Source organism: Dermacentor silvarum, chromosome 6 (genome assembly GCF_013339745.2).
Source record: "Dermacentor silvarum isolate Dsil-2018 chromosome 6, BIME_Dsil_1.4, whole genome shotgun sequence".
NCBI classification, from domain to species: Eukaryota; Metazoa; Arthropoda; class Arachnida; order Ixodida; family Ixodidae; genus Dermacentor; species Dermacentor silvarum.
Genome location: NC_051159.1, coordinates 79,181,250 through 79,199,627, shown reverse-complemented (window position 1 = coordinate 79,199,627; position 18,378 = coordinate 79,181,250). Strand labels below are relative to the sequence as shown.

Sequence of the window (18,378 nt, the reverse complement as noted above, 5' to 3'; positions counted from 1 at the left end):
AGCCGCATATAACTTAGGAATGGAAGGCAAAGAACAACAACGTGAGTACTGCGTTGCCAAGCATAGTGCCACAGATTACAGAACGACGAGTTTACGTTGATGAAATTGTTGCTTCGCGTAACTTTTAAGACAGTGGTGATCGTCAACTGGACTTACTTAGAAAAGGAAGCAAAGCAGGTGTTAAGCATGATGGGCTGAGTGTCTAGGTGAAATTTCCTCTTCAACTCGCCACTGCCGTGCTGACACAGCTGCGACTTCTTTCTTTTCAGCGTATGTCTCTCCTTTTCCTTTCCCACTTTACCTCATATCGCCCATTGACGTAATTGAAACGAATGTAGCTTCACGCTAATCGCTGGTCATGTTTGGTAGAGAGCAGGCCAAATGGATATAACAAAGCTGCCACTTTTCAGCTAGCTGTTGGTGATGTAATCAAACAGAGAGGAAAGCACAGAAACTACAAGAGCTGGCGCTGTTCCTTTTTTTTTAATGTTGTTTCTGGTCTGTTTGTTTCAAGCAAAAATAAAAAAAAAGTACGCAGCAGATGGTCAAGCGTATGCGCTAGGGAGCCTACATGCAAGCGCCGTTTTTAAACGGCACTTGCATGTAGGGTCCCTAGTATGCGCTACTCGAGTGGCCGTACTTACTATTTGACACTAGCACAAGCGGAGACTTACATGAGCCGTCGGTTGCCTGTGCGGGTCCGCGTAGGGTGCCGGTGTGTATGGCAACGGGAAGGACGGGAACACCGTCGGCGGAGGGCCAGCCGGGTGGTGCGCCGATGCCAGCGGTGGCATCAACCGCAGGTTGCTGGCGTGCAGCCGCGGCAGCGTCGTGTTCCAGAATGATTCCCCCGGTAGGCAGGTCACTGCGCACACACAAACAGCAGTCGTAGAAATGCATAGTCTGTCCAAAAGCGTGCACTCAATGTATATGCCTCCGTTCAATCCGAAGTCCTTGGTCGAGGAACCGTGGTCGTCGCAACCACTGCTGCGCTGCGTTGCCGGGACATCTGGCGCGCCTGGAGCATTTCAAGTTTCACCATGCCACTCGTAATCCGAATTGCCACTTGGTGAATGAATTTACTCGCTTGTAGAGACACAAGGTGACAACAGTTACTCTGTATAACGCGCTGTGGCGTTCAAGCGAATGCCAATCCTGAGCACAGATTCTGGAAACATTTGGTCATCGTATAACTGGGGTTGCTAGGAAGGGGCACATGGCTTTGTATCTGGTTATCGCAGCCACTGACTCGGGAAGGCACAGCGTGTGTGATTTTTTCGCTACTAGCAGGATCACAATTTGGCTGGCGTAGTCTAAGCCAGGTGGGTCCAAATATGAGCCGCCATAACTAGTTTGGGTCGGTGATTTCTTAAAATTTTTGATCTCCACTGACCGCTTCAACCCGCTCACTCGTCATCCAGGCACTCCATTCATCAAATCACATTGTGTAGTTTGCCTGAAACATCGAGCAGCAGAGTTGCCAATCTAGGCCCACGACAACTCGCACCGCGCTATACCTTTCACGATTTCGTTTGATGTGGTTTAGACTTCAGTGGCACTCTCCATAAGATCAATGAGAAAAGTGGTTCTGCGTGTCACAAAAGAATGGTGCTAATGTGAGGTGCGTTTGAAAGCCGTCAGCGCTGGTCAGCCAAAAACCAGTGTTTCTTGTTTCCTATTAGCTCTCGATAATAGTGGATAACGCGGTGTCACAAAAACCAGTTCTTGTGAATGCCACTGTATGTGGTATGTCATCATCTCAAGGTCAAACAGCAGGCTTGACCACACGTCGCTCTCTCACTCGCTCTTTCAACAGACGGGGCGGTTCCGTCGCACTTGTCAGAGAGGTTACAACGGACGCTTCTGCACTGTAAAATAATTTACACCGTTAAAAGCGAACAAGGGTGCAAGTACACCTATAACTCAAACCCTTACACCTAAAAGGGGTGTAAGTTATGGATCGATTTACACATTTCTTCAATTTTAACAGTGTGAATTATTTAACAGTGTGGATTTCTGAAGGACTCATAGAAGCTGCAGACGATAGTTTCAGGAACACCAGACCTTTAGCTCAGTGCTGTATCGAGTGAACCTCAATCTGCAGTTTTCGCGTAAACATGACCCTTTTGCACCGTTTACAACTGGATGTGGCCTGTACACATCGCTCATTGAACCGCGAGAGAAAGAGGACAACCTGCAAGTGCCGATGCTGTCACACCCCCGACGCTTTTGTAGTGCACTACATTACTGACTGTCCGCAAAGTGATTAACAGCGAGTACTTTTGTTGCGAAGTGTTAAACTCATTTGGTAGAGGTGCTTTTCTGTAACCAAAGTAATTGGTCCGCGGTCATGATGCGCTAAAGGCAGGTTTGCTCTGGCTGCCCTGTAGGACTTTCTTTTGGGGGTGGCAACCTAAATCATTTGATTTTATTCGTGTCTGTAGCTTTCGTTGTGAACTCTGCCCACACTAAATGCTTGTTTCAGCGTTACTTGTACATAGTAATGGTGTGTGTGTGTGTGTCTACTAGTGTATTATTGCAGACATCAACGATGCGCTATATTTGTGGCTAACTTTACCCCTTTCTTCCTTAATTTCTTTTTGAGTTCCCGTTTTTCTGTATGTTTATTGTGCTTGCGTCTCTGTGCTTGTGCGTACGTGTAGTAAAGGGGAACATGCGGTGTTGATTCCAATCTTTTTCTTGCGATAGCCGGTTCTAATGGAGTCCATCTTCCCTTTCGTCTATATTTGCTAAAGCAAAAGTTGATTAAGTTTATCATTTGACCAAGATTAACTACTTTTCCTAGTCCAAATACTGCTACACTTGTACAGCAGTATTCTTCACACCATTTCTTGTGACGGTTACTTACAATTATAATAAGCACAATGATTGCCCAGGTAAGCTGACACGAGAAACTTAGGCAAGAATAAAGCTATGGGCACTCGCTAAAACCCAAAGCTACTCCCCCCCCCCCCCTCCCCGCCGTATGTTTTCCATTGTTGATATAAAATACATTAGCAGAACACAAAAGTATCGAATTCAGGATCGTAGCGATATCGGTTACAAGCACGCCAAAAGGGCTGCCTACTGTTGATCATGCGAAAGTAAAAGCTCATTACCCATCAGTGCTCACAGCACTAGTGGTATAGGCCATGCGAGAAGAACCGTGTTCTAGCGCACAAAAATTACAACAGCAAAATACAAGACGATAGAAACACGACTAAAATGGCATTGTTCGGGCACTCCGCAGGTACGTCGAAACATGAGCCCCTCGGTAACTCCTTTCGATCACTTATCTCTTGGTTTTTCTTTTTTTAAGCTCGATACGAAAAAATAATGGTAAACCAAGCCTGCCAACATTCCTACAGTCTGAACTAAGAAATTATATATGCAGAGCCCCGTCTTTCTCCCGCGCAATACCGTGCCGCGTTGTGGCGGTAAATCGATGGGTCATGGCGAACATCGCGTACCAATCTTGCATGCCCTGAGCTTCGCCGTGGCTGCAGCTTTGCGAAGAATGATGAGTCGGCAAAACTAGCAGCGCGCGAAACGACTCGGAGGCCGGTATACGTAAAGGCCTCCGAGTAACGAAAGACAAGAAATTCCGCAAGCAAGCACACAGACACGCATGCACGCACTAACCAACCCACCCACCCACGCACACACATACACACGCACACTCCCCGTTCAGAGCAGCAACGCAACGAAGTGTTGGGCCTTGGCCGCCGGTCATTACCACCGCGGGCGCCCTCTCGCCCAAACGTCAAGTACGGTTGGCAGACAGCCATTTCGGTTACGTCTGGCAAAGTTTGCCGCTGGGCCGAAAGGGCAAAAGCGAGAGGGGGTGGCGTCGGCCGCGTGAAAGCGCAGATGTTTTCACCCGCGATAGGGCTGCTTGCCCCCAGGTCCATAACCTCGCCGATACTCTTTATTCCTTTGTTCACTCAATCCGGGGCTGTTTGCAAATTGCCTTCTCCCTCCTACCTACTTTGTTTCCGCGTCTTACGGTGAAATGAGAGCCGCATTGTGCCTACTTCACCGGCGTTCGCAGAACCTAGGTACTTATAATTGTGCGATGTCAGATTGCAGCAGCGGCGGAGCTTCGTGCAAACGAAGGCAGGAGAGTGCCACTTGCCCGGGGCTCCCCGAGTGAGACTTTTCCCAGGTTTGCCGGCGTGAGCGTCGCTCTCGGCTCAGTGAGAGAAAAGGAGCTGGCGCGCATGCGCCCCGGGGGCGGTTTGGCACGTGACTCCTTGCGGAAATGAACGCAGTACGCTCAAGGACGCAGACGCGGCGAGGGTAGCCGTACAGACGCGCCGCGAGCGAGAGAAAGGGTAGTAGCCGTCTGTTGCGGGGCGGGAGGCCCAGGCTTTCCCCGAACTAGACCGCGCGCCAGACGGGTGCACAAAATGTACAAAAGAAGACTGGTGTTTTCGATCGCGCAGACATCACAGACACACACACACCGCCTGGCGGAGGCACCGGCGACGTCCGCAGTATACGGTCACGAGGGGAATGGCCGGACGACGCGATGCCTTCTTTTTTTCATTTGTTTTTTTCTTGAGGGCTCGGCTGCGTTTTTCTGGGACGAGCGCGTAGCGCGCGCGAAGTGCCGGTGGTGCCTCTGACGGCGTGTTCCACTGAACGGTGAAAGGTGTAGCATTATGGGTGTAGTTTCCGCTTTGAGCGCGCGCAAGAAGAGATTTGAAAACAGCGTACCAATGCCGCTGGTGCAGCGCTATTGCGTGCCTGTCGTGGATGCGAATTTATGAGGTGTTACGCAGTGGGGCGGAAGCGCAGATTTCTCGAGTTGCTCGCGCTTCTTTGATTGCTCTTTGACTGTTTACCGAGTTCCTCGAAATACATAGCCCTTTCACTCACGAAGAGGCAGCTGTAAGCTCTTTTGTTCCTGCGCTGCGTGCTAGCAGAGGTCACAAAAGAAGTCTGTTCGTACGAGAAGGGCTATTACCAGAATCCGTGCTTGCAAGAATTGAACTATTGCCACCTATATCCTTAATATAAAGCTTGCTCTGTTCCTCCCACAACTTTCGTGCATGCGTTTCTGCTTCGCATCTCGCGTGAACTTATAAGGTGTACATGCGTGCGCGAACGTGTTTACGTTTTTCTTGTCCATTGATTTCGCACATGAGACGCCATAAGGTAACCTTAACCTAACGTTTAGCCACGACTAGTGCGGAACAGGTGTTTTAATTTTCAGAAAAATCAAGAAAGATTTGAAATAACTACACGTGCAAAAAAAAACGCGGCATTAAACAAAGCACATAATGAGATGCCGCTTTGTTTACGCAAGATTTATTTATTTATTTATTTATTTATTTATTTATTTATTTATTTATTTATTTATTTATTTATTTATACATACATACTGCAGCCAAACTTTGGCTGTAGCAGGACTAGGAAAAGAACAATGAATTATACATATACATTACAACTGTGAAATAGCAGTGAGAAATTCATCTAAAGGGCATTCACGTACGTACATTTCCAGGCAAAGCATTCCAGCACTGAATCGTGTGAGCGAAAGAACTGTACAAAAACATGTCTGAACAAGAACTGTACGGAACAATATTTAGAACATGATATTGTCGAGTATTCGAGGGGGCTGAAAATGAAATGTAGTCTTGAGAAGAACAATGTGGTGAATTTACATAACTGTGGAAAAACTTTAAACAATCAAAGTGGCGACGTTTCTGGAGTGTCATTAGATTCAGGTCAGAAAGGTTGGAAGAGGGTGAAAAATATCTATCATATCTAGGTTTCAACACAGAACACGCTGTCTCATAAGCGTCTCGAATATTATCACGCAAGTATAAAAAACACACAGTACCGCAGATGGTCTTGTATCTGTATTAATTGAAATGAAAATAAAATAAGTAAACAAGTAGCCTGACTCCCGTATCCGCAGGAAAGGGCTTCAGATCTGCGTCTTTACGCGAATTCTGCTTCTGTATGAGAGTGTCACCCATCCGTCTGTACTATGTCTACTGAGGTTCACAGACGCTTGTCGTCCTACAAGAGCTACCTTAAGTGCGAAATCAGTGAACAGACTGGCGATGACTTTTGTGTGCAACATTCCTGATGACTTGCAAGGCGTTTTACGCGACGGCAATTGTTGCTAGTCTGACAGTCAGTCTCCGTAGGACAGACTAAAATGGAGACCGGAGGTGCAACAGTCTCGGCCCATGGAGCAGCATCACTCGCGTGAGGCGCTCTACAAACGCGAACGTGTAGGTGCTACCCCTTGGGTATACGGGGAACAAACGTGCCGTTTGGTGTAATCTGTATGCATATCACCTTTCTCAATCAGTAGCTTCAGTAGCGTGCCAGGCCGTCCGCCTTGCTATCATCTATAGCTTCTGGTTAACGTCGGAAAGTATATCTATTAAAAGGAAGCTACAAAGGGAACTTTGTAGCTTCATGTTGTTCCTGTATGGATGACAATACCAGCCTTTCATGAAACTTCTCCACCTTCAGGGCTGCCGCAGAATTGATTTGCCATCTGTGTGTCATATTTCTTGGCGATTATTGCGATGAGGAGTTCGCTGAGAAATTAGACAATTGTGTAACGTTATGTGGACGATAAAATGCGAATCGCCTTTCCTAGTTTCCTTCTCTTCTTTATTACTTGTTTTTGAAGTCTGTCTCTCTTTCTGCCACATTTGATACCCCTTTTCTCCATCCCAGCACAGGCTAGCAAACCGGAAACTTTCATCTGGGTAGTCTCTCTGCGCTTTTTTTCCCCCCTTTCTTCTTTCTCTCTCTCTCTCTCTCTCTCTCTGTCTACAGAATTCCGGAAATGTAGTTAAACGAATCTCGCAGGCAGTGTCACTGAAACGAAGCGGCCTCTCCAGTGAGGAGGCGGCGTCAATTGCTTTTCCACTTTCCTATGTCAAGGTGCAATTTCTAGCGGATGGAAGGATAAGAATACTGGGGGCCGGCGGAAGCGCAGGGCGGTCAATAACCTTACAGTGGCAGCGACTGAAAGGTGACTGCTACTCATTTTACCGCGAATGCGAAAAGAAACATTAATAATGTAAAAATATCGTTCCTGTTTTCTTCAAAGCCCTGCCTGCTCTTCGCATTACTTCGCTGATATGCCAGCTGTACTTCTGCTCCAGCTCCCTGCCCTCCCCTCCCCCTTCGGCACACACCACGAACTGGAGGCCAGCGGCACCGTGAAATATTTGCTCTTGGCTCGTTTTCCTTTCCAATACTCAAGAATAAGGAATAAGAGCAAGTGCGCGACATTGCGCGTGCGGGTGTGCCGACGAATGTGCCTAGCCGCGCAAAGGCATGGCATTCCTTGGCGCGCATTCCTCCCTCGACAAACGGAGGTGGGCGTCCGCTCGGCGTTTCGTTATAACAGGTTACGCCGGCAGCGGAGCGGAGAGACGCCGCCGTGAACAACTTCGTCGGCGAGCGCTGAGGGAACCCAACGGGGTCGGGCCGGCCCAGTCCGGTTTGGTTTGGTCTCTCACCGGTGTCACCGGCCACGCTCGTCACTTCTCGGCCGGGTTCCAGCGGTAAAAGCCAGCTAAAAGAAAAAAAAAAAAGAAAAAAAAAGTGGGCTCCAATCCACGCTTTGAAGGTGTTTGGCCAGCGTAGCTATGGTATCACCTGATCCGAGAGACCAATTTGACGTAGCCTTGAAGTGGGTCCTGTTTAGCCTGAGCACGACGCCATTGTGCATAATGACGTTCGTTGCTGATCCCGTCAGCGCTCATCGTTCTCACGCTGCTCTTCGGGAGTCCTAACTATGTGTGGCCTTTCCATATGGCGCTATCACAACGCAAATGAGACCAGTTGTTGGCGGATTCTTTATTTACATATGAAAGTGTAGAGACGTCGCTCCCCGCTTCGTATGCTACAGTTGCCGCTTCCCGGCAACTGCAACTTATGCAACCGTAATCTTTACAGGGAAATGCTCTCGGCAAACGCTGTACGCGTAGGCGAGCTTTCTGGTTCTTCTTTTAGGGGCGAAGCACCTTAGGGCCGAGCCTTGTCTCTCGTAGTTGTCCGTAGCTCTGGTTTGCTTGTATACTGTGTATACCAGAGCATGTACATCTGTACCGCACACATGTACAGTGTGTGTGCACTATATATATATATATATATATATATATATATATATATATATATATATATATATATATATATTGACCCTTTCCGCAGAGCAGTTTGTTCTAGAGAAACGAGATGGCGCTTACGGCGGCGCCATCAAGGGGCTTTACGCGCCATACGTCTCCTCAGCGACCGCGCACGAAATACGAAACCATTACCGCTTCTACCTTGGTTCTGTGCTATCAGCTGTCGGAAATGCAACTGAGTTTTCGCTAACGCACTGTGCTCCATTCATGCTGGTTCGAATCATGTGGATTGAAGACTTGTGCAGTAGTTGGCTGCAAGCATAGTGACTGGCATATTAAGGAATGTAATGAATATGTGGGGCCAAGTTCGCGGACCGCTGCTGCAACTGCCCGTACACGTTTCCGGTACTTCCAGATCTACGGCTTTCCTCGAGGATACACAAATTTGCTCATCCGCCAGCGTTATATTGCTCACCTTCAAAGAAAGGGCTTCAGCCCGGTACGTCGGCAAGATTGAGTACCGCTCGTTAAACAATGATAACGGGAGTAGCACCGCTTTCTGTCATAGTAGGTTTCGCGCACAGTATCTACACTCATCTACCTCAACCACCACGGAAACTTACACCCACTCTTTCGCCAACGTGTCAAGTGAATGGGCGAACACTTGAATATATGCGCCCTGTATACGCACAATAAGTGACGGTACTACACCGATAGCGAACGAATGGTCGAAGCTGAATGTTTCGTGACGGTCCACAAGAGTAAGCGAGTTACTAGCGATAATATGCATTTGATACAAGGTATTACAATGTGCAGAACAGCTACGTTTCAAGCCTTGTGTGCAGCAAGAACAAATCTAACGGAACGGAGCGCACCCTCGAGCGATTAGGCAGAAAATGATCAGATAGTGACCGCACCGAGGAACTTTACTGAGTCAGAAACATGACAAGCCGCTGCTTCAAAATATTTGCTAAATAAATAACGAAGACCGAAACACCATAATCCTGTTTTAATTATTGAGCGGAAAGTTTCGATAGCTTCGAATACATATGTATAGCCCCGCTTTTAGAGCAAGCATCATATACGTTGCTCGCGCCGTTTAAACATAGCTTAATCAGCCCCGAAAGCGCGTTTGCATGTTCTGTGATGCTGCGGCCAAAGCTTTGTGTCATTCACCCAGTCACCGTCTACGATATCTCCTGAAACAGAGGTTTGCTAAGCCGCACCGGCGTCATACACATCCATTGTAATCACGGATGCAGTTGAGGCAAGCAATGGATCCGTCACCACGTGATCAAACATGGCAGCGCCCACGGGGCCCGCAGCGAAAAGGAATAATATATATATATATATTATATATTGCTATTCCTCAGAGGCGGACCCCGGCCGAAGTCAGTAACGTCTTATGTTTCCTACGTGCTTCATTTTTTGAACTATATATAGATTAATTATATATATAAGATATATATTATATATATGTGTGTGTGTGCTGTGTGTGCGTGTGTCTGTGTGTGTGTGTGTGTGTGTTGTACAGTATATGTACGCCAAGCTCCGGCTTCCGGAGAACGCTTCCGGCGTTTTGCCCGAATGATCCCCCGGTGCTTCGCCCACTCATCATCATTCACTTCGTGGATATGCGGTGTTTTTTTAAGTCTTACCACCGCACGGCCGGCGCCGCCGCTGCCGCGGTTGCGCGGAGGCGAACGCCAATTGCTGGTGCCGCAAGGAACCCAGCTGCGCACGCGGTGCGTGCCTTCCGCTGTGATTGGTTGGGTTTTCTGTCGACGGAGACGAAGAAATCGCGGGATCATAGTCATATATAGCTTTGCTGTAAAAGATCACCATCTTCCATGCTATTGAGTAGATTTAGTTTGTCCTCTGCTGTGATCATCTATAGGGTGCAACATAACGCGAAATACGCACTCGGGACGCACATTTCCAGCGTGTTTCCCGTGTTTGTATGTGAATATATTCTGCTACGTCTTCAGAGTAGCACCACCACATTTTTAGTATGTGTCACCGGCGGTCCAGTTACTTTAGTGCTTCAGTACAGAAAACACCGTTCTTTAAAAGGTAAGTGGCACAACAGCGATATTTTACCGCAAATTTGACGGTGCATATCTCGAAACTGGTTCCATCCTCAAAATTCGTTCCAAGTCGATATGCCTTGCAAACTCACTAGCTGCATTTCGTAAATTGCAATATGAGCTGTGAATTATGCTATCTGCCACAAGTAATTTTTTTTTAATTTGGTGCAGCCTAAAAAAAAAAAGAGAGAGAGAGAGAGAGAGAGAGAAACACCCTATTGCACACAATACATCATGCGCAGAACCGCAGAACCGCAATACCTCGGGCAAAAGACAGAAAAGAAAATCTATAAATGGTTTTCTGTTTCCTATCGCAATTTGCCGCAAAGTTGTAATCAAGCCATGGGCGCACTAGAAACGTTCCGCGTACATCAGTCGTAATGTGCCCCCCCCCCCCCCCCTCCCCCATTATCAGCGAACTTGATATTGGCACAGATGGAGTTCTCACCGGACAACGCACACTATATTCGCTTAGTATAACACCTCTAAAAGGGAAAACAACATGCTTTTAGTAATTGTTTGCGAAGACACTATAGTTAAGCTACTAACTTTTCGGCTGACAGGCAGAGACTGTAACTAAACTGTAAGCAGTTTGCTGAGTGAACTTGTGCCATGTAAAACAAGATACATATTGGCAGCTGCCGATAGCAACAAGCGCGATAGTATAGGTTGTTGAGGTCAATTACGCGGCTACCATGCTGTTTTCTTCTCACCGATTTCATGCTGCGTCCATATTTTACTGCTTCCTCAATCTTTTCCACGTTATAATTTCGCTACATTAGGCAAGTTTCTGTCATTAAACTTCACATTTTGAATGACGATTTATAAGAAACTCGAATGGAGCATTATGAGAAGGATCCTTCGGAGCATGCGTGGTCGTGCAGAATGATGTTTTAAATGGCAGTCCTGCGAGCCTGTTGGCATTCGTGGAAGACTTTGGGACTACATATGTTTTCGAAACTACAACGGAAATTATGCCAAAGGACGGATAACAGTTGAAGCTGCAAAAATTCTAAACAGTGAGACCAAACTTATATCATCTGAGGAATGTTACGACAAGGAAATCATCTGGTTCCCAGCCCATACAGACTGCGAATCCACCGCCAACCCAAACCTTAACGAGTCTGCCCATCGTGTTGCGCGAGGACTCATTAACCGCGCCCGACTATGGGGGGCCGGGGGGGGGGGGGGGGGGTCTGGCTGAGGAGGAGATGGAACGGATGGATAGGGCTAGACTTTTCTCATTCAGTGACATTACCCAATTCTACAGAAAGTCGAGGTGTATAATATATCCACCTCCTAATCCAAAATTAAACAGGTCTCAGGCGGTTGACTGGAGGCGACTTCAAACCAGAACTTACACGAACCCGGTACATCTTAACCGCATGTTTCCGGATTTATACCCTGAGGCCAAATGTAAGTTATGTAATGATAGAGGAGCCACCATACAGCACATACTCTGGGATTGTGAAATAGTTCAGAGGAGAATTGCTGTATCCCCGGATGAAGTAAGGGCGCGGTGGAGAACCGCACTGACTAGCTCTGATCTTCAGGACCAACTTTGGGCCATCCAGCAAGCCCGGGAAGCTGCCGAGAGACAGGGTCTCTCTGCTGCCCCCGGCGCGGCCTAGACCCAGGCCATCAATTTGCAGGATATTTATTAAAGTTGTCTCACTCACTAGAACGAAAACGCACGTCACTGCGGCGAGTGCACAGCGACAAAAAAAAAAAAAAAAAAAGACAAAAACACAAAAAAAGAAAAGAAAAGCTCGTTTTCTCGAGTTAGAATGGTCGCTGCAGATATATGGTGCCACCTATACATCAACTCATATACCCATCTCTTGCGCTACCTGATTCCAAATCAACAAGTTACAACACCCGACCCCCCCCCCCCCCCTCCCCCCGTCGGTACGCCACTGCAAGCGTCACTGCACAAGTGTCTCTGAGAGAAATAAGTTAGGCTAACGGGAACTCGTTTCTTTGTATCGTTCTGGTGGTCAATTCCAAGAGGTGCGATGATGCGTACGCTCCGGTATTTCCCAACACACGCAGCGGGGGAAACAGTTCGCAGCGTGCGCAGCTCGAACGTTCGCCTGCTTCGCTTTCAAGGCCAAGAGACGTCTGGGTAGGGCGCGCCTTCGGCGGTCGTAGCCATGTGGCGCGCAAATGTAAACGAGACGTGCACACTTCATGTCTAAGCAGCGGTTTGCTGGGCGACGGATTCGTGGACATGCTCGGTCGGTCTTTCTCACGGGACGCATGCAGCATTCTCTCCATTTTGTAATCTGTACTATTCTCGTGCAGTCCTCGACATAGTCACCCACCCAGTAGCGCACCCAGGATTACTGCCGGGGGGGCTTGACATTTCGTCTTAGTTTGCCAATACCATCTAAACAGCACTAATTTCACTTTCAAAATGCGCTTTTTGCGCAATTTTGCGAGTGTGCAGACGATTGCGCGTCTTACATCTTAGATACAGTACTCAAAGGCGCAAGGAAAGAAAAGCGGTTAAACAAAAGGGGGGGGGGGGGGGGGGTTAACTCGGCCTCAGGAGCGGGGTTACAACCCCCGAACCCCCCCGTCGTTGCGCCACTGCACCCACCGCTCTCTGCGACAGGATAGTCACTGGACACATACAAACACGCACGCACGCAGAGAGAGAGAGAGAAACAGACGCGCGCGCGTGTAATCCGTTCCAACCATATACAAGTCCATGTCTCCAAAAAGAAAAACGAAAACTCTCGTCCTTATGCTGTTACGAAGACCACCAAATGTGGTGCGGTCGGTTCTCCCTGTAAGTTTAATTAACTCAGCATTCATTTACGCAGATGCTGTACATAGTACGAGAGAGGACTGTAGTGAATTTTGCAAATGCAGCACTGGAAAAACGACCTTTTGTTGTAAAGTGCTAACTTGGGCCGGTTGGTACTTGTCTGAAGAAAACGAGTAACGAGAGAGAGAGAGAGCCCAATCGCTAGGCGACAACTCCGCTCTATTCCGCAACCAAGGTTACACCGCTAAATTTCTCACGCCACGAAGCGCCCAAATCGTTGGAGAGGCAGCGCACGCGGTCAGACACCGAATGTGGCTGGCGCAGCAACAAGACAACAACGCTCGTCGTCGTCGTCAAAATAAGCGGTCATCGGTGCGGTGCCCACGCGGGAGTGCATCTTTCCAGCTATTTCCAGAGTATAGCGCTGCGTTGCAACCCCCCCTCCCCTCCCCTTTCTTTCTACACCTCCTCCTCTCCCACTGTGCATCCGTTGCCGTAATAGCGCGGGCTCCATGCTAATTCCGTCGTCCGCGAAGCGGCGGGTGTCTGCCCTGCCTACACGGCGGGTAAAGGGATTGTGAAGCACGCACCGCGGCCAGCTGCGCGGCAAAAGGCGGCCTGCTGTATAGTTCAAGGACGGCACGAACTCAGGTTGTTGCCTTTCCGTGCTGTCGCCCCTGGGTGACGCTGCGCGTCGGCTCTGAAAGAGCGACCGCGTCTTTCGCGACAGAGATCATTTAACGAACGTCGATGAGGGTGATTTTTGCTATTAAATCAAAGTTTCAACGCGAATAGCCTATATCGTCACAGGTGATGCGCTGACTGTGCATTGTATATATTTGCGATTTTGTGTCAGTATGAACCTTTTCTCTCTTCCTTCTCCTCTTTCAACCCCTCTTCCCCAGTGTTGGGTGGCCTACCGGGCACAGCCTGGTTAACTTTCTTACAGCCTGGTTAACAGCCTTTCCCTTATGACTTCTCTCTCTCTCTCTCTGCGTGTGTGTGTGTGTGTGTGTGTGTGTGTGTGTGTGTGTGTTTATATCCTGCCACGCGCGCGCGCGCGTGCGTGCGTGCGTGCGCGCTTTCTATGCCATGAAATAGGAATTCAATGAGAAAGGGGCAGATTTTTGTTTTGCCAGTATTGCTCTCTTGTCTAGTGTTTCTTATAATTGTTTTTAGTTACGACTTCGTTATAGCCGGCTTTTGAGCAGCCAAACGAAGGCCAAACTTGCTGTCGCAGTTAACAAATCCGCCTTTTCTACGTGCAAGGCCGGCTACTTCACATGGCGGTGATTGAGATTATATTAAAAGGGACGCTCTCCTGAAGAATCTACAAAAAAAAAAGGACCTTCCGCATGCGTGCCTGCAACACCTTGTATTTCCCGAGGGATCAGTTATAGCCCGCACAGAAACTTCACGTCTCCTTATGGAATTCTTAAGAGAGACTGGCTTGATGGACATGTGGTGAAACCCTTCAGCGATATTGTAAGAGACGCTCAGGCGGAGCAATTGCCGGCCTTGATCGCCAGGCTAAACTCGCCTGTTGCTACAATTCACCACCACCACCACCACCACCACCACCACCACCACATTATATTAAAAGTACACGAAAAAAATATCTTATTACACAGAATAAAGAACGAACAGTGCAATAAAAACAACGAATTTGTTGTGAGCCACTTGGAAGTACACTACGAAAGAAAAAGTACGTGGCAGCAGACCTAAGGTCAGCAAATGCACACTTTTGAACCGTTATCGTGGGACTTGTACTCGTGAACCCACGTTTACCAAACAGTGGCTAAACTGTAAGTGTGTTTTCCCTTCCGCTGCACAACAATGAAGACAGACAAAAAAACATTGATGTCTTTTTCTTCTTTTGCTTGTTTCCTGAGCAGGTACAGTCAACCGCCTTTATAACGAATTGCTCCGGATCTACAAAATGCTTCGTTATACGAGACATTCTTTGTAGCGAGGTTCGACAGCATTAGGCTGTAGACGGGCAATAAAGAAGGCGTGTTAGCCAGCGCTGTACACGTCTATATAGGCCTCCATCCCATCTTTTTGAGTTCTTCGTTCATGATTCAGTTACACACCCAACCAACTGAATTCAGAACTCTTCTTCAAAATACATAATACGATTGGATTGATAGTTAACGCCCTCAGTCGGACTAACGGGCTCTTATAGACGCCTCAGTTGAGGGTTACGAATTAATTCTGACTACTTAACGTGCACCGAAAAAGCTCATGGGCGATCTTGCTTTCCGCCCCCGTAGGAATGCCGCCACTGCCACCGAGATTCCAACCTGCGACCTTGTGTTCAATAGCAGAACGCTATGTCATTTAGTCATGACGACGGCGGGTAAAAATAAATAAATAAATTACCGTAGCCAGGCGCAGCCATAAAGTCTGAGTGCTGACGCACGCATACACTTAAGAAAAAAATAAAAACAAACTGCAATGGAATATAAGTACAAATAAAAAAATCGCCGCATATCCACGAAGTGAATGATGATGAGTGGGCGAAGCGCCGGGGGATCATTCGGGTAAACCAGAGCTACGGACGAGAGAGAAGAGAGCGCGCGTCGGGAACGAACGCCCTTGTGCACCGCAGCGCCCCTAGTGGTCTCCATATGCAAATCAGAGCTACGGTATATGTACTTATATGTACTTCCATATATATACTGTACATGTGTACAGTATATACAGCGCTTGTATAGCCCTTGTGCACCGCAGCGCCCCTAGCGGTCTCCATGCAAACCAGAGCTACGGACAACGGACGACGAGGGACAAGGCTCGGCCCTAAGGTGCTTCGCCCCTAAAAAAAACAATCTATAAAATACAATCACGCGCCATTCCACTGCTGTGAAGGTGGATTACCAGTTTAGAACACGACACAGAGTTGTCACAGAATTTAGATAAAAGGTATGAACAACCTTTATTTCTCTTGAGCGGCGACGGCAGTCATCCCGAAGAAAGACACACGCACGAACACTTTTATTTTCATCGGCTGTCTTGATCGGCGGCCTACATTCGCGTGGAAAACTACCGCCATCTCGGGGAGCCGGAGGGAACTAGACAGGCGCGACGGGACCGCCACGCCGGGAGAGCGGAAGGAAACTAGACACGCAAGCGCTTGGAACTACAAGGATAGGGCGGTGCGAGCGTACACATGGCCGACGCGGGTCGCACAGCGGCAATTGTTTGAGAAGCCCTTATCTACATGAGAGCTTACTGATTTTGAAAATGGTGCCTATTGATAACTGTTCTACTGAAAATGCATATCCAAGTGATGAGACGTATAAGCTTTTGCATAGAATGAAGCAATTTTGCACCAAATTCGAGAGCTATGTTTTTGCACACGCAGATCTGTTGACGGACACGAAAAATGCATAGAACTCTAGCCTTCGACAGCTTCGCTGTAAAAAAAAAAAAAAAAAAAAAAAAAAAAAAAAAAAAAAAAAAGCTATTTTGAAATGAGGAGTGTACATAAAACAAGGTGCAAGCTGAATACAAAAGAAGGAGGAGAAGGGCAGTTGAACCATGTGTGAGAATATGACACAACAACGCAAAGCTCAGAAAATAACAGATGACAGCGAGTTATGAAAAATACCGAGTTCATGAAAATAAGCGTTTTAAAGGCTCAGTATTCTGCGGACGGTTGAGTGTTGGTGATGACAGGCAGCAACATGGAAAGGTCTATGTTCTCTGGTTGCGAAGAATACGAAACACGATACAACTGAGGAGTTCGGGGTAGGTGAGGATACCGTAAAGGAGTTTGAAAAGAAAGAGGTCATTGCGATTACGTCGGCAGTGAAGTAAGGTCAATGATAATAATCCAACAGTGATAGAACAAATTCCAGTGTCCGTGTTAGCAAGGCGGTGATGTTATATGCTTAGAAACGTTTTCTGAACCCTATCTACGTATAATGTCACTGTTGGATCTAGAAATGCCATTCCAGATGACGGACGCGTATTCGAGTGAATAGTAATGATAAAAAACAATAATAATAATAATAGTTAAGTGAAATGAGATCGGAGGAAGTACATGCTTCTAGCCTGCCTGGTCCCCCAGCTTAACCCAATTAATAATGAGAAGAATGAAGTAGACATAAACTAATGTCAGAGGGCCTGTTAGTCGCGACTGGCGCAAGAAAGCATAAGTGTCTTCGTGGCTTCGTGAAGCGTGCTACTTTGAAATCAGACTATATAATACCACAAGAGCTTCCTGCAAAATCTCATGGCGGCCTCTAAGGAAGCCTGTCCAATCACGAAGAGTCGGTGTTGCGGAGACTCCGCGTGAGATCGGCTCTTAGCCCTGCGGTCACGTACGATGGGATATATGCGTAGCATATAGTATAATTGATCAAAGATATGCATCAGCGGCTCAGCGCCTATATCAAGAGAAGGACAAAAGGAAGGCAAGGAGGTTTAACTAGGTTGCACCTAGTTTGCTACCCTGCCCTAGTAGAGGAGGAAGCGGGCAGAAATGGGAAAGGGACAACAAGAGATGCGCGCGCACACGTAACCGCGCTCACCATCTAATCGAATGTGGTCGCAGAGCTGAGATGTTTTCCAAAAAGTGCAACAGTCCTTTTATGGGCCTTTGCGTGGACGACGGTAGAGTCCACGGTTCCAGTATGTCTTCTTCTGTGAACGCTCTGCCGTCCAGTCCGTTTAAAGCTACACGCAATGTCTGTATTTTATTGTCAAAGGGAGAGCAGTATAGACGAAGATATTTTCTATGGTCAAATGCAACTACAGAACATTGGTTGTGGTCGTGTCGATGGCCTAAAATTGTTCAGTGTTGCCAAGCTGAAGGCAGTCAGCCGCCATCTCAAGAGGCAACCGTACACCTGGCATCATACGTCTATCGGCGCGCACGTGTGCACGCAATAAAACCCCTTACGTATAGACATATAACCATACAAGCCTATTGTGACGGTGTAGGATAATGAGAACGACCACCACTCCAAGGACGACGCAAAGCAACACACACTGGCTCGAGCTCTCTTCTATCATAGTCAACGCTGTGTCTTTTAGAAATACAACCTGTGAATTGGTTTCGTGTGAATAGTGTTGTATCGGCGTGGCGATATGAAGAACATTCACACCAATAAATTCTCGCAGTAAGAAAAAAAGAATATATACGTGCCGAGTTACCTTGAACAATGAAGCAGCATTTTTTCCGCTACTTTCACACGCACTTTAAATCTTTGTTAAGCGACCTGTCTTTCTACATTTAACCCAGCTTTTTTTTTTTTTTGCTTTTCAGCGTTAGATTGCAAAATGCTTAAAGTTGAGGGCTAGCTCATTGCCCCATAAAGCTCACTGCCTCAACTAAAGCTAAGCGGCTATTGTTCAGAATGCACATGTTACCGACAGTTCCATAACGTGTAGGTGATTTGTTTCC

The 18,378-nt window shown here is 47.5% G+C and overlaps 2 protein-coding genes across 4 annotated transcripts in view; one reads left to right on the top strand and one right to left on the bottom strand.

Annotated features, from left to right (window-relative positions):
- Nucleotides 1-18,378, top strand: part of LOC119456744 (acetylcholinesterase) — a 266,636-nt gene that overhangs the window by 182,126 nt on the left and 66,132 nt on the right. The gene's annotated exons all lie outside the window — the stretch shown is intronic.
- The window catches only part of LOC119455637 (protein doublesex), a 53,773-nt gene that overhangs the window by 8,977 nt on the left and 26,418 nt on the right, over nucleotides 1-18,378 (bottom strand). For both annotated transcript variants that reach the window (XM_037717057.2, XM_037717056.2), the window contains one exon: nucleotides 675-865. In XM_037717057.2, the coding sequence (XP_037572985.1) occupies nucleotides 675-865 (191 nt within the window). The remainder of the gene's footprint in view (nucleotides 1-674; nucleotides 866-18,378) is intronic.